The 22,426-nt window shown below is 40.4% G+C and overlaps 1 protein-coding gene across 1 annotated transcript; it reads right to left on the reverse strand.

Annotated features, from left to right (window-relative positions):
- Window positions 1–12,186: 12,186 nt before the first annotated feature.
- On the reverse strand, window positions 12,187–21,191 carry TAGAP (T cell activation RhoGTPase activating protein). The gene is made up of 10 exons (XM_049654525.1): window positions 21,038–21,191; window positions 20,352–20,435; window positions 20,211–20,264; window positions 19,838–19,904; window positions 18,179–18,345; window positions 17,347–17,508; window positions 16,755–16,864; window positions 15,156–15,351; window positions 14,237–14,351; window positions 12,187–13,637 (listed from the first exon to the last, which is right to left on the reverse strand). The coding sequence occupies exons 2-10, from the start codon at window positions 20,376–20,378 to the stop codon at window positions 12,370–12,372; spliced, it is 2,166 nt and encodes a 721-aa protein (XP_049510482.1). The 5' UTR covers window positions 20,379–20,435; window positions 21,038–21,191; the 3' UTR covers window positions 12,187–12,369.
- Between the last annotated feature and the right edge of the window lie 1,235 nt (window positions 21,192–22,426).

A 22,426-nucleotide genomic window follows, 5' to 3' on the forward strand; every position in this document is an offset into this window, starting at 1 on the left:
ATTTCACAAATGGCCGAGTAAAAACATGAAAAGATGCTCAATATCACTAGCCAATAGAAAATGCAAATTAAAAACAATGAGATACTACTACATACCCACTAGGATAAATTAAACCAAAAGAAATCTGACAATACCAAGTATTATCAACAATGTGTTCCATATTTTGACGGTGGTGTTTTCATGAGTTTATATATAAGGTAAAATTAATCAAAGTGTACAATTTTTAATGGATATAGCTTAATGTTTGTAAATTGTATCTCAATGAAGTTGACTTAAAAAAATAAGCCTATGGAAGAATAACAATTTATTATCCCAATGAAAGACCAAGCCGTGAAGATGTTTAGGTATTTGCTAAAGTAGTAAGTGTAGCTGGGATCAGACTTTAGTTCTCAATCCAGACTATTTTCTCTTCCAATTAGATCATGCTGCTGAGCATAGAACGCAGGATTGCAGGACAGGAAGAAGCAAGAAGGGAAATAAGTGTCCTAAGAATGGACCTGCTGTAATCAGATCTTGGTCTTATCCCAACCAGTGGTGTCAAAACACTTCCCCACAGTACTTAAGACATGCTTTGCTTTTAACTTGAAAATTTTTCATCTTTTAAAATGGCTTCCTCATTTTCCTTTCTCTTCCCTAATTGTAACAGAGTCAATTTGAATTATATGGACATATATGGAAATAGAAAGTCCAAGTGACTTACACTATGTACCGTTAAGGGATGTGAATAAAGAACTTTGGACACATCTCTTCCTATCAGCCCATCAGTTTATTAGTGAATGTTTTTTGGAACCTATTTCAATTATGTTGATAGATTAAAAGTACATAAAGAATTTAGGGAGAGTCAGAAAATGCAGAGAATGTGTTGAGTAGATGCTTTTTAGAATTAACATGTAAATTTGTCAAATCTCTTTCCAGCTTATTATCTTTAACATTTTAATACCCTATATATTTTACGTGTATTTTCTGTATGCCTTTCTTAGGCTTAAAAATAAGTTCACTGAAATTTGATATTTTTTCTCTAAGAGGGCATTTTATCATCTTGAAATTACTGATGTACTAAATTGTCACATATTTGATGTCAGTGTGAAGATTCCACTGTAAGAAAAAAAAGAAAGATAATTCAAGGGAGGAGCACATACTTAAACATGAGTTCACCAGCCTTTGTTATCTTTAAAAAAATTTTTTTTTTGATGTTTATTTATTTTTGAGAGAGAGAGAGAGAGAGACAGAGTGTGGGTGGGGTGGGGCAGAGAGGAGACACAGAATCCCAAGCAGGCTCCAGACTCTGAGCTCTCAGCACAGAGCCCGACGCAGGGCTTGAGTTCACAAACCGCGAGATCATGACCTGAACCCAAGTCAGACACTTAACCGACTGAGCCACCCAGGTGCCCCCATCCTTTGCTATCGAACTGAAGCGACATCGTCACCTTTCAGGATTTCTAATACGTAATGGTGTACAGTGAGGGCTTGAACTGCATAGGTTACATTTCTGAAAAGCTCCTGTGTTCAAACAGCAAAATACCACATTGAGAAATTTAAAAATTTTCTCTGTGAATCTGAATCTGAATTTATGTAACATATTTCACCTGAACTTACGAAACACAGATAATGTAAAAAATGAGTTCCTTGGGAATAATCTAAATTTTATGTTCCAGAGAAAACTAGCATTTATCGACCACCAGCCGTTCTTTGGGGACTGGAAGGACTTCTTGCCTGTGATCTTATTTAGTCCTCCTATCAGCCCTGGAGAGTAGGAAGTACTGTTACCCCCATTTTGCAGATGGGGAAATGCAGGCACAAAGGGATAAGGATAAGATTCAAGATTTTTTTAATAGAATATTTAAAATTTTTTTATTTTAGAGAGCACACAAGCAGGGGAGAGGGAGGGAGGGAGAAAGAGAGAGAGAGAGAGGGAGAATCTCAAGCAGGTTCCACTCTCAGCACAGAGCCTGATGCAGGGCTTTATCCTATGACCCTGGGATCATGACCTGAGCTGAAATCAAAAGTCAGACACTCAACTGACTGAGTCACCCAAGGTGCCCCGATAAGATTCAGAATTTTAACCCAGGCTGCTTTCTGTGGAACCTGTGCCCTCTCACCCCGGGCCATACTCACAGGAGTGGGTCCTTGCTCTTGCCTGCACATACCCTGTTCCTTCCCATCCACATTCATCCTGCTCCGTCCTCCTGGAGTGCCCAGCCTGCCCTCTCCACTGACCACATCCTGTCCACCCTTCACTGTCTGGACACTTAGTCCTTCCTTATTCCCACTCGGCCTGATTTCCTACTGACCAGACGTAATTGCTTCCTAATGTTTGGGTAACAACCTCAGAACTGGCTGTTTAGTCTCGCATTGTATTTCCTCCAAACTATCCTATGTAATCACCCTAAATACACATCCTGAAAAGTTTGGGTGGCTCTCACTTTTATGCTTTGAAGCCTAGTTTGGAGAACACTCAAGGCCCTCCAAAATCTGTCTCTGACCCACTTTACCAGCCTTATTCGGATGTTGAAACACCAACCCCAGACAGGTAGTTCTCAGGTCATTTCAATGTGCTTGGCATATAACACACACTGAATATTCGTTATCATTGTTTTATGTTTAATATTTGAGTATATACATAGTTACATAGTTCAAACACTAAAAATATAGAAATATATTGTTGAAATGTCTTCTACTTATTCTTGGCCCAGTTTCTGTTCTCCGTCCCCACACATTAAACTGTTACCAGTAATTTGTTTATTTTTTAAATGTTTTATTTATCTTTGAGAGAGGACAAGCAAGGGTGGGACAGAGAGAGAGGGGGACAGGATCTGAAGCAGGCTCTGCACAGACAGTTGTGAGCTTGACATCGGGCTCGAACTCACGAACCAGGAGATCATGGCCTGAACTGAAGTGGGACGCTCAACTGACTGAGCCACCCAGGCATCGCAGGAATTTCTTTTTTTAAAAGATAAATTATAGCATACAATATACATTGACCTACCTGTTGCTTTTTTCTACTTAGTATATCTTGGACATCTTTTTATATCAATAGCTGAAGAGCTTGCTCATTTCTTTTTTACAGCTGCATAGAAATTTTTAGAGCTGTACAGGCATATCACAATTTAATTAACCATAGTTTCATTATTTTCTGGTGATGCATCTTTTTTGTTACTTCCAGTCTTTTACTGCTATGAACAAAGCAAATGTCCTTATTCTCATTGTATGCATGAAAATGTACTTGTAAAGCACATTCCTAGCGGGAGAAGTAGGAAAGTGATTTATGCATTTGTCATTTTAACAGATACTGCCAAACTGTCCTACGTAGGGGATGTATCAGTTTCTATTTCCAACAGAAACAAATGAATCAACAGTTTCCCCACAGCCTTGCCAACACACGTTATAAACTTTTCATTTGTGCCTATCTGATGGGAGAAATGGTGTCTTAGTGTAGTCTTAGTTTGCCTTTTAAAAAAAAAGAGGAGTGAGTTTGAGCATTTTTCAAAAGTGTAAGGGCCATTTGTTTTTCTGATTTGGCTGTTCGTACCCTTTGCACATTTTAAAACTGTTCTGTGCTTTCCGTTACCAATTTACAGGTACTGTGTATGTTGTGGAAGTTAGCCCTTTATCTGCTATATGAGATGCAAACATTTTTCCAAGTTTGTCATTTGTCTCCTGTTTATAGTGTTTTATGTGTGCAGGTGTTTTGGTTTTAACTTGTCATTTTCTTTCATGCTGTCAAGACTTTAAGTTATGTTATAAATGTCTTTCCCACTCTGAGATTACAATGAATTTTCCCTTATTTCTCCTAGAAGTTTGGTTCTTTCACTTCACACATTTAAATCTTTGAGCCATCTAAAATTTATCCTGGCACGTCTTATGAGATAAATTATGTTCTCCCTTTTTTTTTCCCAGATGGTCAATGATTTATACCAGCACCACTTATTAAATATTCCTTTTACCCCTCCCCCTGCTTTGAAATACCACCTTTATGTGCCAAAGTCCTGTATGGATCTGCCTCTCTCCTTGGGGTTTCTCTTCTGTCTGATTGGTTTGCTGTCTGTTCACATGTCAGGACCCAGCCATTCACCTTCTGAGCATGGCTGAAAATCAAGCAGAGTTGGTTTTCTCTCACAGATCCTCCTTTCAGAGTTCTCTTTGCTATTAGCATTTGCTGATTTCTTATATTTATTTTATAGTTTTTTTAAAGTTTGTTTATTTATTTAGAGTGTCCCAAGTAGGCTCCAGACTGTCAGCACAGAGCCCCACATGGGTCTCGAAATCATGAACCAGGGATCATGACTTTGAGCCCAAATCGGGAGTCAGTTGCTTAGCCAACTGAGCCACCGAGGTACTCCCAGTGTTTACTGATTTTTTTAAATGTGGTTTTCAGGGGCGCCTGTGTGGCTTAGTTGGTTAAGCGTCGGCTCTTGATTTGGCTCAAGTCATGATCTTGTGGTTTTGTGAGTTTGAACCCCGCGAAGAGCTCTGTGCTGACAGCCCAGAGACTGCTTGGGATTCTCTCTCTTTCTCTCTCTCTTTGCCCCTCCCCCACTCACTGGCACTCTCTCTCTCTCTCTCTCTCTCTCAAATAAATAAAAATTTTTAAAAATGTGTTTTTCAGATTCAGTTAGTGTTGTTCCAGTAAGTAACAACAGCAATGACAAACAACAAAAAAAATCCCTGTTGGATGTTTTTTTGTGATCATTTTAAGTTTGAAAATTAACTTAGGAAAACTTGATGGTTTTGAATCTTACTCTTTAAGAATAAGTTCTTCTATTTTTGTTCCATTCTACTTCTTCGTCCTGCAAGAACATTTAAAAATTTTTGTCAAATTGGTTTTATGTTTCTTCCTAGGTATTTTATCTATTTGTTGCCAATGGAGTCTTTTCTTTCATTATATTTTCTGTTAGTATGTATTGAGACTTTTGGTTTCTGTATATTAATTTCACAGCTTGCTAGATTAATGTGTTTTCTTATTTCTAGTGGTTTTTATTTTTAATCGATTCTCTTGATTTTCGAAGTACTCAATTATATAACCTACAAATAGCAAAGCCTTGCCTCCTCTTTTATAATATTTATTCCTCTGTTTTCTTTCTCGTATGGGTGCTTTAGATAGTACCTCAAGAACAGTGTTAATAAAAATAGTACCAACCTTTTTTCGCACTTCAGTGGGAGTTTCCAGAGTTTCCTCATTAAGCTCTTACAGCCTTTTCGTCTAAGATTGACATCTTTAAAAAATCATGTTCATCATTTTCTCTCATTAAGAATCTTTTGTTTATTTAAAAAAGCTTTTTAATGTTTATTTTTGAGAGACAGAGACAGAGACAGAGTGTGAGTGGGGAGGGGCAGAGAGAGAGAGAGAGAGAGAGGGAGACACAGGATCGCAAGCAGGCTCCAGGCTCCTAGCTGTCAGCACAAAACCCAACACGGGGCTGGAATTCACGAACCCTGAGATCATGACCTGAGCCAAAGTTGGATGCTCAACTTGACTGAGCCACCCAGGTGCCCCTCATTAAGAATCTTTTAAAAATTCAGCAGTGGAGGGGTGCTGTGTAACTCAGTTGATTAAGCATCCAACTCTTAATTTCGGATCAGGTCATGATTTCATGGCTCATGAGTTCAAGCCCCTCATTGGGCTCTACTCTGACAGTGCAGAGCCTGCTTGGGATTCTCTCTCTCTCTCCCCCTCTCTGCCCCTCCCCTGTTTGTGAGCACTCTATCTCACAATAAATAAAACTTTAAAAAAATTCAGTAGTAGAGATTAGATTTTGACAGGTCTATGGAGCTGGTTATATTTTCCCTGTAACTTACCAAAATGATGAATTATGTTAATAAATTTCCTACATTGCAATTATACTTGCACTCCCACATTAACTCCACTTGGTATCCATACATTCCATCACTAATATTTTATTTAGGATTTTTACATCAATATTCATAAGATTGATCTGTAATTTTCTGTGTCTCTTTTCATAATTTTTTTTTAAGTGGGCTTGGTGCCCAGCATGGAGCCCAGCACAGAGCCCAAACTCATGACCCTGAGATCAAGACCTGAGCTGAGATGAAGAGTTGGATGCTTAACCAGCTGAGCCACCCAGGCGCCCCTTCTCTGTTTAGATTTTCTCTCTCTTCCGGAGTTAGATTAGTAAATTATGTTTTTCTAGAAATAGTTAATCTCATCTACATTTTCAAATGCATTTGCATTCAGGTCAGCAAAGGAGTTCTTTGATTCTTTAAGTTTTCAGTCTCTGTTTTTATTTCCTATCATCATTTCTCCTGTTGTGTACTTCTGATGTATCTTTCCCTGGACTAGATTAGGCAGCGATTATTTTCAGAGAGACAACTTTGGTTTTATTTATCAGTTCTACTCCTTTTCTGTTTTTGAAATTACTAATTTCAACTTTTTTTTTTATTATTCCGTTTCTAACTTCATGAACAGTATGCTGAATGCATTCAGTTTTATTTTTGTTTATTAATATAATTATGGAAGGACATGAATTTTCATCTGAACATTGCTTGTCTCCGGTTCTGAAAGGTGGGGTGTACACATGCATCTTTCACATTAGCTGTCGTTCTTATTTATTGTAGAAAGTCACTGGGGGGTTAAGGAAGGAAGTTTGGGTACTATTTCTATTCTTTCTAAGTAAAGAAGCCCCTAGGATGGGGCTAGATAAGGTGGGCCTTGATTGGTAGGTGGGAGGTGGAGGGCTTTAGACTTGATGAAAACAGTATTAAGTCATTGGAGATCTTTGGTTAGGAAAGTAACAAGATGTACGTGTTGTTTTGAAAAGATGAACATCCCACATATTAGCAGTTATCTTACATAGTACTTTGTCTTTTCCAAAACCATTTTGTATAGGAAATGCCTTTTTCAACAAGGATGGGACAAAAGAAGTTGTCAATTTCCTTTTCAACAGTGATGTGCTCTAATCACATAAATGAATAGCTTCCTGGAAACTCTCATGATTATTTTAAATGTCATATGCTTGGCTGAAATCTTTCATTACTGCTCTGGAATCTGATATAGGAAACACTTTTAAATATGAAGTATATCCTGGGACACCTGGGTGGCAAGGTCGGTTGAGTGTCTGACTTTGGCTCAGGTCATGATCTCATGGTTTGTGAGTTCAAGCCCCGCCTTGGGCTCACTGCTGTCAACCTGTCAGTGCAGAGCTTGCTTCAAATCTTCTGTCCCCACCTCTCTCTGCCCACTCGCCACTCACAGTCTGTCTGTCTGTGTGTCTCTCTCTCTCTCTCTCTCAAAAAGTAAATAAAACATTAAAAAAAGTTTGAAGTATATCCTAAAACTAATTGGACCACGAAACAATCATTTCTCCTATAGCACTTTATGCCATTTTGCATTTGGAATGTACCTTACCTTCAAGGCTGTCTTATTTCTAGCTTGTGAATTTCTTACATACAATATGTCTTACATTTTAATTTTAAATTTTGTTAGTAATTTATTTTACTTAAAACTTCTCATATGAGTGTTCTCACAATGTGCGTATGAATGATTGAAGTACTCCAAAATTATCTGCCTTGTCTTTATTTATCCCTAATCATATTCAACATTTTCATTTTGAGATTTGTCTCACTATACTAAATAATCTGTGCTTTATCCTTCTTTCTATGTTAGAGCAACTAATTGTATGTGTTTTACCATATCCATGATCTCTTTTGATTTTTGCATCAAGGGCTAATAGTTCCTACTGATTTAGGGTAAAATCCTACTGATTTTGTTGGGAAAGGCAGAGTGCCTATGAGAAACTTATTTCCTAGACTCCTCTGCAGGTGAGAGTAGCCATGGGAATAACTTCTGGCTGCTGGGATGTAGATAGAAGTTAACTGAGCAAGAAAGTTCAAGGCTGGAGGAGGAGGATCTTGCTCACAGAAATGATGGTGGATTAGAAAACCACAAGGTGTGAACAAGGTGAGCTACCTAATTTGCAGGGGGCAGCATGAAATGAAAATGGGGGGCCCTTATTCAACAGTTACTAATAATGAAAAAAATGCCAACAAGCAGAGCAATGAACCCCAGTGCTGGGCCCTTCTAAGCGTGGGGCTCTGAGACAACACAGGTCCCGTGCCCATGATGCTGGCCCTGGTGTGAAGGAACCCAGGGGCATGGGATGTCCTGGAGCTTCCATGCCAGCCCTGGACTGCCTGTCTGCTTTTCTTTTAATGGAGAGCACAATCCCCTTCTTGTTTAAGCCTCTGTTATCTGGGTTTTCTGTTACGTGCATCCCACAACTGATGCGCTGTTGTGATTATCCTCATTTTACAGATGAGGAAATGGATGCTCAGACAAGTTTAGTACCTGGTCCTGGGGGCACATTTGGGGTGTGGACTCAGGCCCTGCGAATTGGGTCGTGTACTATTATGCCAACACAGTGTCTTTCCTTGCCTACAGAGATGTTATCATTCTGCATTTCCTTTTTCCGGCAAGACTTTGCACTCTGCAGATTTGCTGGTCTCCCAGGGGCCCCTCTTTGTAGGAGCCCTCTATAGTAGGAGGAGGGCAGCACTTTATCCCAGTGGTTTTTCCCCCTTCACATTTAATTTGTACCCCAAAGTTGACAAGATGCAAAATCTCTGTCCACATTTCAAATATGGCCAAAAAGTGATTCACTTCCATCTCTAGCAAAATGTTTATAATTTCTTCCTCAGTGGTTCTGCTTTTGCAGATAAGGAGTTAAGATCTTACATAATTCAATTAAAAAAGAAACTCAAAACATGTGAGATCCTATCTGATGTGGGTTTCTGTCTACTTGACCCTTCAGGAGGAAGGCATGTACTGGCGATCCTTCTAGTGAGATCACAATCAGGAAAATGCAGCTAGAGTTTATTCCATTAACAGTGCATTAGGATAAATAGTGTTTATTGCCCTTGGATGTTCTCATCTATGGTCATGGAAAGCTTTGTGGCCATTAACTACTATTTCTTTTATTAACGTACAAGCCACGGCTGCCACTTCCCTGCATGGGGACCCCATGTAGCACAGGCATTGTATTTGCTAGGCTTTGAGGTGATTGGAGTTTGGCTGAGCTCCAGTATGAGCATCTAGCCTTGGTTAACATTCACAAGTCAACATTTGTGGACCACTGGGCAGGGGTGGTCACAGTGTGTCATGTGGGAGGCTGGCAATGGCATCTGGAACCCATTTCTCTCCCTCCTTATAAGAGAGAAAACTACCTATCTTCCCTGAGAGGAAGAAATTCTAGTCTGTACAGCCAGATTCCAGGGCGGTGAAGGCTGCATATTATTCACCAGTGGGCACATTAACTTTACATGCTTCCTTGTCTCTCACTTGGTAAGAGGGTCAGGGTCCCTCTTAAGCTAGGCCCAGGCAGGTGATGCATGGATGCTGGGGAGACCCAGTGACTGTGGCTCAGAGGCTAGAGATCAGACCTGGATTTAGGTAGAAGCCCCTATTTAGCCCTTGAATTCCAACCTGATTTTACCATAGACCTTACACCGGGGTGTCAGGCACATTTGCAATAGTCCCATTTGTGATTGTGTGGCCCTTAGGAAGTTCATGGAGGACAGAACTTTGGAGTTCCTGGGTCCTTCACTAAAGCATCATTTTAACATTTTCCAAATCGCACCATAAGCTTGGGTCTTCTGATTCCTTCACTAAAGCATCATTTTTTTTTTTTTTTAATTTTGAGAGAGAGAGAGGGAGAAGGTGAATGGAGGAGGGGCAGAGAGAGAGAGGGAGACACAGAATCCAAAGCAGGCTCCAGGCCCTGAGCTATCAGCACAGAGCCCAACACAGGGCTTGAACTCAGGTACTGCAAGATCGTGACCTGAGCCGAAGTCAGATGTTTAACTGACTGAGCCACCCAGGTGCCCCAAGCATCATTCTAATAGTATCCAAATCTCACCATAAGCTTGGGTCCTTTGGTTATGGTGAAGTATTAAGAATTTTCAGCATAATCAAGGTATCATTAAGTAGTATTCTGTGAAGCTTGATGGAGGGGTTGCATTGTGTGCCCCCCCCCATTCATTTGTAGAAATCTTAACTCATAGGATCTCAGAATGTGACTACAAAGAGGTAAAATGGATCATTAGAATGGGTCCTAATCCAATATGGCTGGTGGTGTCCCTCATGAAAGGGAAATCTGGGGACAGACACACATAGAGGGAAGACAATGTAGAGATACAGAGTGATGGCCATGTACAAGCAAGCAGAGAAGCCTGGGAAAGATCCTTCCCTTGTGACCCTCGTAAGGAGCCAACCCGCCGACACCTAGATTTCAGTTCTAGCCTCCAGAACTATGAGATGATACATTTCTGTAGCTTACATTCCTTGTTTGTGATACTTTGTTATGGTAGCCCTAGGCAACTGATGGGCTTGGCAACTGGGGTTGGGCAATGCTAGAAGCCAGTGGTCTCCATGGATGGATGTGGGAAGACCACTCTGCAATATATAAGGTAGTCACCACACCTTTTTCTCCACTATTCAAAGATAGCAACAATCATGACATTTGCTCAACTGCAGGAAGCTCATAAATGTTTGCCACAAACTGTACTAGTTATCTGCAATAGGTAGACAGCTTCCAGTCTCACACCACCTTTTTTAAAATAAAGAAATTTAAGACAAAATTTTGGTGATCTGAGTTGGGTCAACAGAGGTCAGGTCAGTGGTAAAGTGGAATAGATGGGAGGCTTCCTAGTTTTAGTTTTTTATTGATGAGAATTCTGATTGTCAGTAGGAAGTTGCTATTCTTGTTTTAGCCCTGAAATACTTAAAACAGTGCTTGGCACATGGTAGACGCTAAAAATTGTAACTGTCACTTGTGTCCAACTCTGGAAAAGGATTGCTCTTCAGAAGTTAGTGGTCAGAGGGGAGTGTCAACCCCTTGAAACTTATACATTTTTAGTGTGCTTAATAAAGTATTTCTCATGAAGTCTGAGCATGCTCCCTTGAGCAATCTGGGTTACATTTTTAACTTTGTACCACATTATCAATAAATCTCCTCTGAAAATAATAATAGGCCTTTGCCATCTGGTGGTTGGCCAACATAAAAATATTCTTTGAACAAATAAAAAACACACAGTGTTTTATGAAAGAAGTTGATAAAATAAGGAAAATAGAAGTCCAGTATCTCCAATGTACTGGATAAATATCTTAATCATTGAGCATTAAAGTTCTAACATATGACAAATATTTTTACCATTATGTTTGTGAATAAGCAAACTGAGCATCATAAAAACAAGGTTTGTGAAGGCAATGAAGAGTTTCATTCACTAAAACCAGGAAATATTATATTGGTTTTATTATCCTGTATTTGCATACTAAATTTTCTGGTCTCTGAGTGACTATTGAGAAAATGGCTTCGAGTAGGTATATTTTTATGGTTTTGCAAACTACCAAAGAATAGGGATTATCTTTTCTTTCTAAAGACAAGATCCTCAGCCTGCCTATTAATCTAGAATAATGGATATACATTCAGTAGATGCTTGTTGAATGGACCAATGTATGAGTGCTTTTCTTAGTGGGTTTCTATGAACCAAGGAAGAGAAGGCAACACATCAGTAAAGAATGAACATGTTTACTTTGAAACAAGGAAGGCAATTTATTGTAGTGAGATTATATTGAAGTTCTATATATGATCCCCAATGCATATCATGCATATAAAGTTTCCTGCACACTGTTGGAGAAGGCATTGCTGAACCACAGAGAAACTCAAAGTGCTATAAATCAGTTAATATTGATATAATGCATTTTTGCTAATCTACCCAAATTGAAAATGAGATGATTAAAAGAACACATTTCACTATTTTTCATAAATGTTAACGATGGCCTTTTCATTCACTGGAGTTTGTAATGCCTTCGATATAACTCCAGACACTGAAGTCTGTTCTTGCAGTCTGCTCCTTTTTTCTTACCGTTGTGGGTAATTATCACAAAGCTGTTTACTGGAGGAAACTTCTAACAGAGATTTAAACATTTTCCCTAAATGGAGTTTGTGGAAAATATGAAAAATGGGATGAGATTTGAGGCAACATAAAAAGGAAAAAAATTATTTTTGAACACTAATAGTGTTCAAAATACTGCCCCAGGAGGCAGAGAACAGCAATGCAGTTGACTACAAGTTCACAAATACACACATACTCATGTAGACATCTTTGCACCTAACACCTTGTCTCTAATACATTTTATACACTTGCTACATGTTGCATGAATTTGGGCACACACACACACTGCCTGAGTCCCATTGCGTGGCTATCCCCTCTAGGGAGGCCTCTATACAACCTTTCTAAAAGAGCTTATTCTCGACTTTTTGGAAAACAGAGTTCAAAGCAGTTCTTTATACAGTTGTGCATTTACAGAGACGCCATAAGCCATGTCATGGTGTCTGGTCTGCTGTCCTAAATGTCCTAAATGTAGGATTCTTTAGCATACTGGAGTTGGTCAGCCTCAAAGACTGGCTGACTACATCGCCGCACTAGATGGTCCAGCTTAGTCTTCTGTTTTGACTCAGATACAGTTCTTGGCCGGTGCAGGTCAGGTCTCCCTGTGACGGTCACGTGTCCTATTGTTTCTACAGAAACATGTACAGTCTGGCTCTGTCTCCAGCTCTCAGTCCTGGGAGATAGTCTGTGCCTGTCAAGCAGCTCTTGACTGCATGTATTTCTTAAATTCCCTCCGTGATGAAAAGGTCGGAGAGGTTCAGCATCCTGGCTGAGCATTCTGGCCCTCATGCTCCCGACTGTTTGGCTCCTGTAGGCCGAGAGGTCCAATGCCTGGTGCCGAATGGCCTCTTCGTAAGATGGCGGACTACCTGGGCTTCTCTGATCCACTTGTTGGAACACATCCCTGACAGAGAGGGCATAGGATGTGGAGCTAAAGTCTAGAGCAGTTTGGCCCTGGATTTCAGACAAGTTTTCCTGGATGATCCGCCCAGAAAGCTGGCTTTCTTTTTTAAAACCTTTCTTTACTTGGTCTCTGGTAAAGCCTTTGGATTTTACAGACACGCAGCTGGGGGCTTTGGTCAGCACTCTTTTGTGAGAGGCAAAGGAGAATGACATGGAGTGTTTTTTAATTTCTCTGTTGGGCTTACTCTTCTCTGTCTTTGTGAAAGACTGATGTCTGGTGAAGAAATTCCTTTTGGGACTGGAAGGAGAAGCCACGGGTGAACCATCAGAGGAAGCATCCAGAGAGCCACTGGAGGAGGCTTTGGGCGCTAGTCCCCACAGTAACACCAAACCCTGAGTCGAGTTCTTCACCTTCAGGTCCTGTGGTCTCTGGGCTTTGCCTTCCACTGCAGGAAACACCTCCTCTGGAAAGGGGTCTTCAGTTTCCTTACTTTCCAAATGAGCCCCTGCCTGGGCCATGGCGACGTCCTCCTCGCTTCGTGTTAGTTTTTGGTGTGTTTTCTGGCTCTCGAGGCTCTCCTGTGAGGATGACGGGCTGGGCTCTGAGTACCTCCTGTCTAGTTCACTCAGGGAGTTTTTCAGCCTGGCAAGAGTGCTGCTGATGGGCTCCGGACTCAACTCCCAAGTGAGCTGGGGGCCTCTGGGCCCCCAGCCGGCAGTCGTCTCCACAGGTACTGGGGGTTGCCTATTTGGGGAGCCAATGGCACCACCGGAGTCCACGTCAGGATCGTTGCTGTCATAAGCTGAGTCATTCTGCAGCGTTGACATGTCTGGGGGAAGTTAAGGGACAGTTGAGTTTCTGGTTCAGTTTCTCTGAGAAATAAACTTTAGTACAATTCCCCCTACTTATATCAAGTATGGCCCTAGGTAATCTGGTGAAGCTACTTTGGGGCTTGATATGAAATTTGCCACATTAAAATTTTGTTTCTTTCCTAGTTTGAGGTGCAGAAGAGCAGATAAAGGAAATATGAGGGAGAATGAGAAAAGAGAAAACATTTCAATGAAAATTTGTTGATCTTAAATTAAAAAATTAATCCTTTGGATGGCTCTTTCATTGGATCCATTCCATTTTAATGGACCCATAGCCCATTATGTGGAAACAACCCTCTAGCTGAAGTTAACTTAGTAAAATTAGAAGGTTTTTGTGATTCTGAAAGAAGCTGAATGAGTGTCAGCTGAGTGAGGAGACACTGCATGGAAATTTGAGAACAGGTGTCCATGTGAATGGTGTCCTATGAGTTTGATTTGGTGATTTGTGTAGGTAGCTGTTGCTTCAAATACCAGATATATTTTACATTACTGGCATGGACTGGCAGACTGGCATGAACTTTCCCCCACAGTCATCATCAATCGAGAGCACATTTTGTACCTGAACTGTCAGTGTGTTCCAGGGAGTCATCAGAAGCAGTACTGGAATGTGCCGGAATGTTCTCCCCAAATATTTCCAAGCAGTTATCGATGAGGAATTCCACCAATGTCTTAACCTGTGAGGAAAAATAAACAAGTTGTCAGCCTAAAGCTATCTTTAATTTTTTTAAAGGAAGAGGAGAAATAATGGGGATATGATGGGGGTCAACCGATAGGGAGGTGCCAAAATAAGCGTAAGGGATCTTTATGTGTTTGAGAAGAGCATGTGGAAAATTGGTAAAAATCATATATATTAATGTTATCTTTGAGACACACATTTTTTTTTGAGATTTAAAAAACCCTCTTCCTTTCAAGTAATTTTTATCTAAATAAGGAGTTTCCCAAACTGATAGTTGGACTGATGGCGTGTGATACACAGGTCCTGTGAGACAAGAGGTTTGTTCCGTTTCATCAAATGCATGAGTCTAAGAGGGCAGAACTATGACAAAAGCATTTTGTATTTCATATTTCACTTGACCTTGAGTCAGAGAAACTTAGAGGCATTTTACACTTGGGTCTTCCTTCCTTCCTTCCTTCCCTCCTTCCTTCCTCTCCCTCCCCCTCTCTCTCTCTCTCTCTCTTTTTTAATAATTTACTTATTTTAGAGAAAGAGAACTTGTTGTGTGCACAGGTGAGTGAGGGAGGGCCAGAGAGAGGGAGAGACAGATTCCCAAGCAGGCTCCACACTGCCAGCACAGAGCCCGACATGGGGCTCGATCCCATGAACTGTGACATCATGACTTGAGCCAAAACCAAGAGTCGGATGCTTAACCAACTGAGCGACCCAGAAGCCTCCTCCATTCCTTTTTATTATCACTTGGTGTTTTCAAACAAACAGTGAGGTCAAATTGGGAGTTTGTCAGAAATAGACCAGAACAAACCTTGTTGTTTAAGTCTTTCTGGGCTTCGAATGACAGGTGTTGGTCATTCTCTCGGGTCAGCACGTTGGGTCCAATGCAGATAGCTAGATTGCTGGCATCCATCTTACTGATCTGTGAGTTCTTGCTGATGAGGTAGAGCACGGAGACCAGGTGTTTGAGCAGCAGGAGGTTGGGCCGGGGGAGCTTATCTGCAACCCTGGAATGAAGTTCAGGGAGGCTGGTTTTAGAGGAGGCTAATGGTCTATTTCCCTTTAGTGTCTCAAGTTGAAAGTTTCTGCCTAACCCAGACTTCCTTTAAAATGAAGAAGGTGCATTTTCACAGTAAGGTTGTGAAATGTTTATTCAGACACTTCCAGTGGTAACAGACGTGGCATGAAACTGGTTAACCATGAGATCCTAAAGACCTAAGACACTGGTCTTTATAATTAGGAAGGACACCAATAACACAACCCTTTATTACTTGTATTGATCTCAAATTAGGAATCCTTAACTTCTGCAACAAACCCCATAGTTTAATACATTTTGAAAATTGTTTTGGTGAGTAATCATTTAGCCAGGCAGAATGTCTTTCTAGCACTGCAAGACTGGTGTTTTTGGAACACAGTCATTTACTTTTTTTGATCTGTGATCATCACACAAAGATGACCCATTTTTATACCATTCTGAGAAAACTTTATGGAGCATAAATCAGTTTATAAGGGCATGTTCATAAATATGGCCAAGGTAGCACTTAAATGGCAACATCAGTACTAACGGTAATTAGATTTATAAAGCCTCATTTTTTCAAAATAAGCAATGGTGACTAAGTAGGGACCATTTTCATTTCTCATAAGGAGTTACTATTTGAAAGAGCTTATGTCTTTAAGGGGAAACTTCTAATAATATTAGGATTTTCAATTTGGGACAGATACTCTTAACGCCTTCAATTCAATAACTATTTCACTGGAAATATTTAGCCGCCTGGGACAATCATAATAAATAGACTTTCATAGCATTCGGCGAAAGAGCTGATATTTCAAAGTTAGGTGTTTAAGATTGTCTAGTCACTAACAGGTTACAGTTTCATTTACGAATGTAATTGTTTTTGTTGTCTTTGGAATTTGTTTTTATATAGTTTTCATTTTGATTAATTGTACGAATATGAAACATGCTGTGGAATTTTGTGATCAAAACATTCCCTTCCTATGTTCTACTATGCCTTAGGGGATGTTTTTATGGGAGAATTGTTGCCTTGCCTGACACCCATTTATTAGGTTAAGAATAACGCCAAATTCCTACACTTGGCTATTTAGCGTGTTTTCAGGGTTTCACCTAAGATTTTGCCCCATTCTTTCTTGAACAACTTACGTTTTTAGACCCCCCACCTCTTGGGATTTGCGCTTTCCACTCTTTGAAAAAGTGCTTCCTTTCATTTGGCTAAAACCACTTTAAAAGGAGTCTCCAAAGTACCTTGTGATTTTTATTCTGGGAGTAGATAAACAATTCCATTCTGATTCCCTAAACACTTCAATTTTCATGAAACACTCAGAGAATTATGTGAAGAATCAAAAAATGGAGACCATGTGGGCCTGGCCTCTGGCAAGGACTCTGGCAACTTACTGTTTCAGGGCCTCAATTTTGTCCTCCTCATTCTGCCTCTCCAGGGCGTCCATCCAGTCCTCAAACAGGTCACATGAAAGTAGCTTCAGTGGGATACTTCTAAGGAAGTCCTGGAGGATGAAAGGGGATGGTTTGTCCTGTTTATGTTACATTATGTGCTGGCATCTTCATCGTCCCCTTGTCTGGTCTGTCTCAGAGACCCTCTGATCATCTTAACACAGGCTGCGCCCCCTTCCTTCTTGCATTTGAATACTCGAGGGAAATCTCTCTCATCAACTTCCTAACAACGCACACACAGTAAGGACATCATCTGAGGGACAGCCAGATTCAGGGGCACAGACTTGGCCATGGGACAGTCTAAGTGCCTTTTCTCATCAGGATTTGGGGAGAATTTAATGTATCGCCTTCTGTTGGAATCTGGGATCATAGAAACAGATATTTATATAAGAAAATAAAAGGCTTAGCTAAAAAACCTTAAACTCCAGGATCAGTTTACTTTGATTTGTAGGGAGAAGAGCCCATTTCTTATTTTCTGAAAATTAATGTGTCAGAGCCACCTGCAGATGATTTGGCAGCAATGTTGTGAACTCACCTTAAAGACCACAGCCAGAAGGTGCACAGGGAGACTTTTCAGATCCACCACGCCTCCAGAGTTGAGCTCTTCCTTTAGCTCTTTGCGGGCTTTCTCATTGGCTGCTTTCCTGAATATCCCTTCAGTGGAAGGTCCTTTAAGGCACAGAATAGTGAGAATATCCTATAGGAAAGAGGGGTAGGAATAGGAAATGATTACCCTTAGTTTGAATGCATAAAACCATATGCTGCTACTAATACATGAAAAATCTATGTTTAGGTAAGAGAAAGAATTAAAATGGCGCATGTGAACAGTAGCAAACTTCACCTGTCCTAGAATATCTTCTCCATAAAAGTTCTTGATGATACCGAGATGGTGTTAACAAGAGACCTCTAATGCCAGTTTTTCTTTATAGCCCCATTGCTATCAACTGTCTCCCTCAACTCTGCTATTTTTCTAAGAGGAGGTAAATGGTGAAAGCTCTAATTTTTTACATTCTAAAATTATTCCAGGCCTCCCTCCTTTCAAGTCATTCCATATAAACACTGGATTTCTGATCATACACTTTAGACCCCATCTCTGTTGACTTTTCAGAAGCTACACATTTTAAGCATTCTCAACTCCATGAGATCATGAGGATGGAAGGATGGAGGGCAAGTAGAGCTCATTTCTAGAGTGTAAGCAGCCAGGTACTCTCCTGACTGTACTCATATGTGGAAACACCATTTCCAAAAGTGGAAAAAACTAAATACTGGCCCCAGCAAGATTAGCATGAGAATGATATTTAGAGCTCCCAAGAATCTTTCACATCCAACAAAAACCTGATGTAGGTTACAAGTAAATGCACACCTACCTGGATGGGTCTGGGGAGTATGTCGTCCTCACCGCAGATGATTGACAAGTGCTGATCAAATAGTGGCGTTTTCAGTTCTGGTTCTGAAGCCCCAGGAAAATCTGACACAGGAGAAGGCCTTCTCATGAGAAAAGGCCAAGACAGCACCTTTTTTCTCTTCTTAATTTCTACAGCCAGGAAAACAAGGCAAAGAGAAAAATTAAATTTAACTTATTAATAAATAAAGACCCATATAAGACAATGGATATCATCAGCCACTTAATGTCATCTATGGTATGTCATGGGGGGGGGCAGGAATAATTTTGAAAAACTGAGAAAGCAAAGGGCGTGAATTTTAATCGAGAAAAATCAACCGATAAAGCAACCACATTGTCACCAGAGCAACCAGCCCCTAAACATCAACACCAAGGTTCCTCAAAGTCTCCACCTTTCCTGTTTTTACCCTTCACTGGCTGTTTGCTACAAAAAAATCAGCAAAACCTAGCCAAGCAGATCACAAACAACCATCTTAATATATTGACCTTAATAACTATGGTGGGCATTTCTGATGTGAAATAGATTATTTTAATTTTCTTCATTGGTGGAAAAAACGAAACTTAGAAGGAGAGGAAGTGACTTGCTTAAGATCTTTTTTTTTTTTTTAAACTGAAGTATAGTTGACAGTAGAATGTTACGTTAATTTCAGCCACAATGGGAAACAGTATGGAGTTTCCTCAAAAAATTAAAATAGAAATACCATATGAGCCAGTGATTTTACTGCTAGGTTTTACCCAAAGAAAACAAAAATACTAATTCAAAAAGATCTATACACCCCTGTGTTTATTGCAGCATCATTTACAACAGCCAAGATATGGAAGCAAACCAAGTGTCCAGTGATAGATGAATGGATAAAGATGTGGTTTATAAATACAGCAGAATACCACCGAGCCATAAAAAAAGAGTGGAACCTTGTTCAAGATCATTTTGAAGACACTTAGCTGGGCTGGCGGGTAAACCTCTGCAGCCACTTAGCCACTAGGGGGAGCTACAACAGGCTGTCTGCAGTCCCCTTTAGGATGTCCCTGGTGGCTGCTTTGGGACAGCGCTGGCACAAATTGCCAGTAAGGCTTGAACCTAGACCTGGCAGTTGGGAACTATCAGTAAAACATTAGCAAGATGTTCTATCTTTGCAAAAGCCTGAAGATGTGTATGCAACGGGTATCGCACCTCACAAGTTTCCTTCTGTCTCTCTTTTCTGTCTCCTTCTTTCTCTTGTTTTCCCCTAAATATAAAAGCTGTATTTTCCAAATGCATTGCCATATGTTTCTACACTGGCAAGTGGAAGAGGATGGCTAGAGAAGGAAGAAAAGGGAAAAGGAACGGTCTCTTTTTCATATGTATGCATGCTGTAATTGTTAAAACAGAAGCGCCTAGGAGATCTGACCCCACGAAAAACCCCTTGAAGAGCTGGGGGGTTGGCTCTAGAGAGGATCTTGTCTGTCAGAGTGCCCTGATGCTCTGGTGAGCTGGAGCCTGCCTGCCATCTAAGTGTTAATGTTCTGCGGTCTTTAAAAGAACATTTATAAAAAAAAAATTCCTAGTAAAGTACTGTGGTTTTGCAAACCGAGAACATTTGTTGTTAGCACTTACATAAAAGATCAGTATGTTTTCAAAACTCACCAATTAGCTGGCAAATATTATTTTCACCCTCAGATGATGCCAACAGAGGATGTTCCTTGATATCACCCTAAAAATATATTTGTTTTAGTTAAAAATGACGGAAGAGATCTACCCAGTCTTGCCCCACAGAATACACATACAACATTTTATTCGTATTAGGAATTAGTCAATAGAGTCCACTGATTTTTTCTAGCTTCTAGAATCAACAATTGATTATCATCCTATAAGGTCCCAATTAATGTATTTAATGTACTGCACGAATGATGTTAATTTTCTACTCTGATAATTAAATAATCCAAACAATATTCCATTAAAACACAGTGTTTCACATTCTCACAGTGCAGATAAAAAGTGTTTAAAATTGCTTTCTTACCTCTGACTGACATTCAATCAATGTCTCCATGTTATTGGCATTTAGTGTTTTTGCCTAAAAGAGAAAACCAAAATTAGGTAAAGATCTTTTGACTCTGACTTCTGGAAAAGCGGAATTAATAAATGTAAGAGGGGGACGTACAGCATTGCAACTGCTTATCAACTTCATTAGAGTCTGTGCTGACTGTCCAGCGATGAATTTCCCTCCGTGTGTCCTTGGCTCTGCCTGTGAGAAATCACGTGAGAAAGAATGAGGAGGGAGACGCATAATAAGTTGGCCGATTTCAGTGCCAAAACACAAAGTTTGAAACTGTTAGGTAGAAAAGTTTTCATTTAAAGTCTAGATATGTTACTAGATATCTTACGCTGTTAAGGACAGCACCTGAACACACTTATTTCTATATTATTTAAACCTGATACCTTTACCACGCCACACTTATTCACTTATTCCATTCCCATCAAGAAATAATCTGACAAATAATTACATAATAATTATATACCCCCTTTTTTTGGCAGCAGGTAGAGCTCACTATGTGTCAGGCACTGTATTGCATGCTCTGCATGGATGATCTCATCTAACCCCCAGGGTCAAAAACTTATTCCCAAGATGCTACTTGTAGTAAACACAAAACAAAGTTAACCTTTCCGGAATTCCCATGCCAAAAAAGTTCAGGCTTCACACTGAAGCCAAGCTTTGCGCGTTCAGAGTCTTTGTAACATGACATGTTGTGTGTTTGTGGTACAGCTGTTTTCTGTCGGAGGTGCTCTCAGACACCTGAGATTTGCTAGCTAGCTTATTCTCTAGTGATATGAATTTATGGTACTCACCCTCAGAGGGTCTCCAGCCAGACTTGTCTTATCTCCGGGGGACTGTGAAAAATGGGAGAAACAGCATTTCACTCTGCTCCTACTAATCCACTGGTTGAGAGGGCAAGACTGAATGACCGGCTTCACGTGTCCTGCATTATAAACGAGAGGGGGCGGGCAGGTGGAAATTCAGAATATTACTGAGACCGGAAAGAACATCATGGGTTGTCACACAGACATAGCCAGCCAGACACTGGAGAGCTCTCACTTCCTCATTCCTTTTAGGGCAGCTCTGGTTCTTTTTCTTCTTCTTCCACTTCAAAGTAAAAAAAAAAAAAAAAAAAAATCTACAAACTAGTAGGGGTGGAAAAGATGACATATGGCTCTTAGGTGAAGGCTGTGATTAATGTCACAGGTGGGATGTGTGAACAAGAAATTGTGTTATTCTGTAATAAACATAATTTTATTTTGTAAAGTGGTGATTTCAGGTGCCCTTATTTTGTATCCTGTTTAGGTGCCATCTCCCCTCCCATCCACCATCTACTCTGTTCATCAGTTACCACACATTGACTGGCATCCTCTGGGTGCAGGATGCTCTTCCTCCCAGAAGCTCCAGACATGCTGCTGCTTTTGAGAAATGGTCGCTATCAGTTTCCTTTGGAATTAGGTAGAGAGTCCCCTAGAGCCAGCTGCCAAAATATTAACCCCCTTCTCCTTTCCCTAACTCCTGGTCAAAATTGCTAATACCATCTCTAATCTTGACATGGAAGGAAAACCAAAAATTCCTTTGATCAGGTCAATTTCAAATAGAAAGGAGATCGTGAAGGGCACCTGGGTGGCTCAGATAAGCATCCAACTTCGGTTCAGGTCATGATCTCACTATTCGTGCGTTCGAGCCCCACACCAGGCTGACTACTATCAGCACAGAGCCCGCTTTGGATCCTGTGTCTCCCTTTTTCTGCCCCTCCCCTGCTTGCTCTCTCTCTCTCTCTCAAAAATAAATAAACATTTAATTCTTTTCTAAAGAAAAAAAGAAAAGAGACAGTGAACTTCATCTGTGGATCCCTCCTCCTCCTCCCTGCCTCCTCCTCCTCCTTCTTCTTCATGTGTGGATCCCTCGTTCTGGATAAGAGAAAATCTCTGGTCTTTTCTATGGCTAAAAGGCTATGTATGTGACCTATATTATGACATCTTCACACAGTGGAGTGTTCCGTAGAACTGAGAATGCATGGTCTATAACTATGTCCAACAGTGTGGGCAGGTCTCACAACATAATGTTGAGCTAAAGAAACCAGACTCAAAAGAGCGTATCTTGCATACAAAGCAAAGTCATCTATGTTGTTGGAAGTCAATCTATGCTATTTTACCAGTTTCCCTGGGGTGGGAAGTGACCACTGGGGGCCAGAGAGG

The sequence above is a fragment of the Panthera uncia genome (assembly GCF_023721935.1).
Source record: "Panthera uncia isolate 11264 chromosome B2 unlocalized genomic scaffold, Puncia_PCG_1.0 HiC_scaffold_24, whole genome shotgun sequence".
Classification (NCBI taxonomy): Eukaryota; Metazoa; Chordata; class Mammalia; order Carnivora; family Felidae; genus Panthera; species Panthera uncia.

Coding starts and splice junctions, on each gene's coding strand:
- TAGAP (XM_049654525.1), bottom strand. CDS start 20,378: ATGAAGTTGATAAGCAGTTGCAATGCT. Junction 14,352..15,155: donor AGAAAGACTTAAACAACAAG/GTTTGTTCTGGT, acceptor TTTTCCTCACAG/GTTAAGACATTGGTGGAATT. Junction 13,638..14,236: donor GGAACACACTGACAGTTCAG/GTACAAAATGTG, acceptor AACTTCCCCCAG/ACATGTCAACGCTGCAGAAT.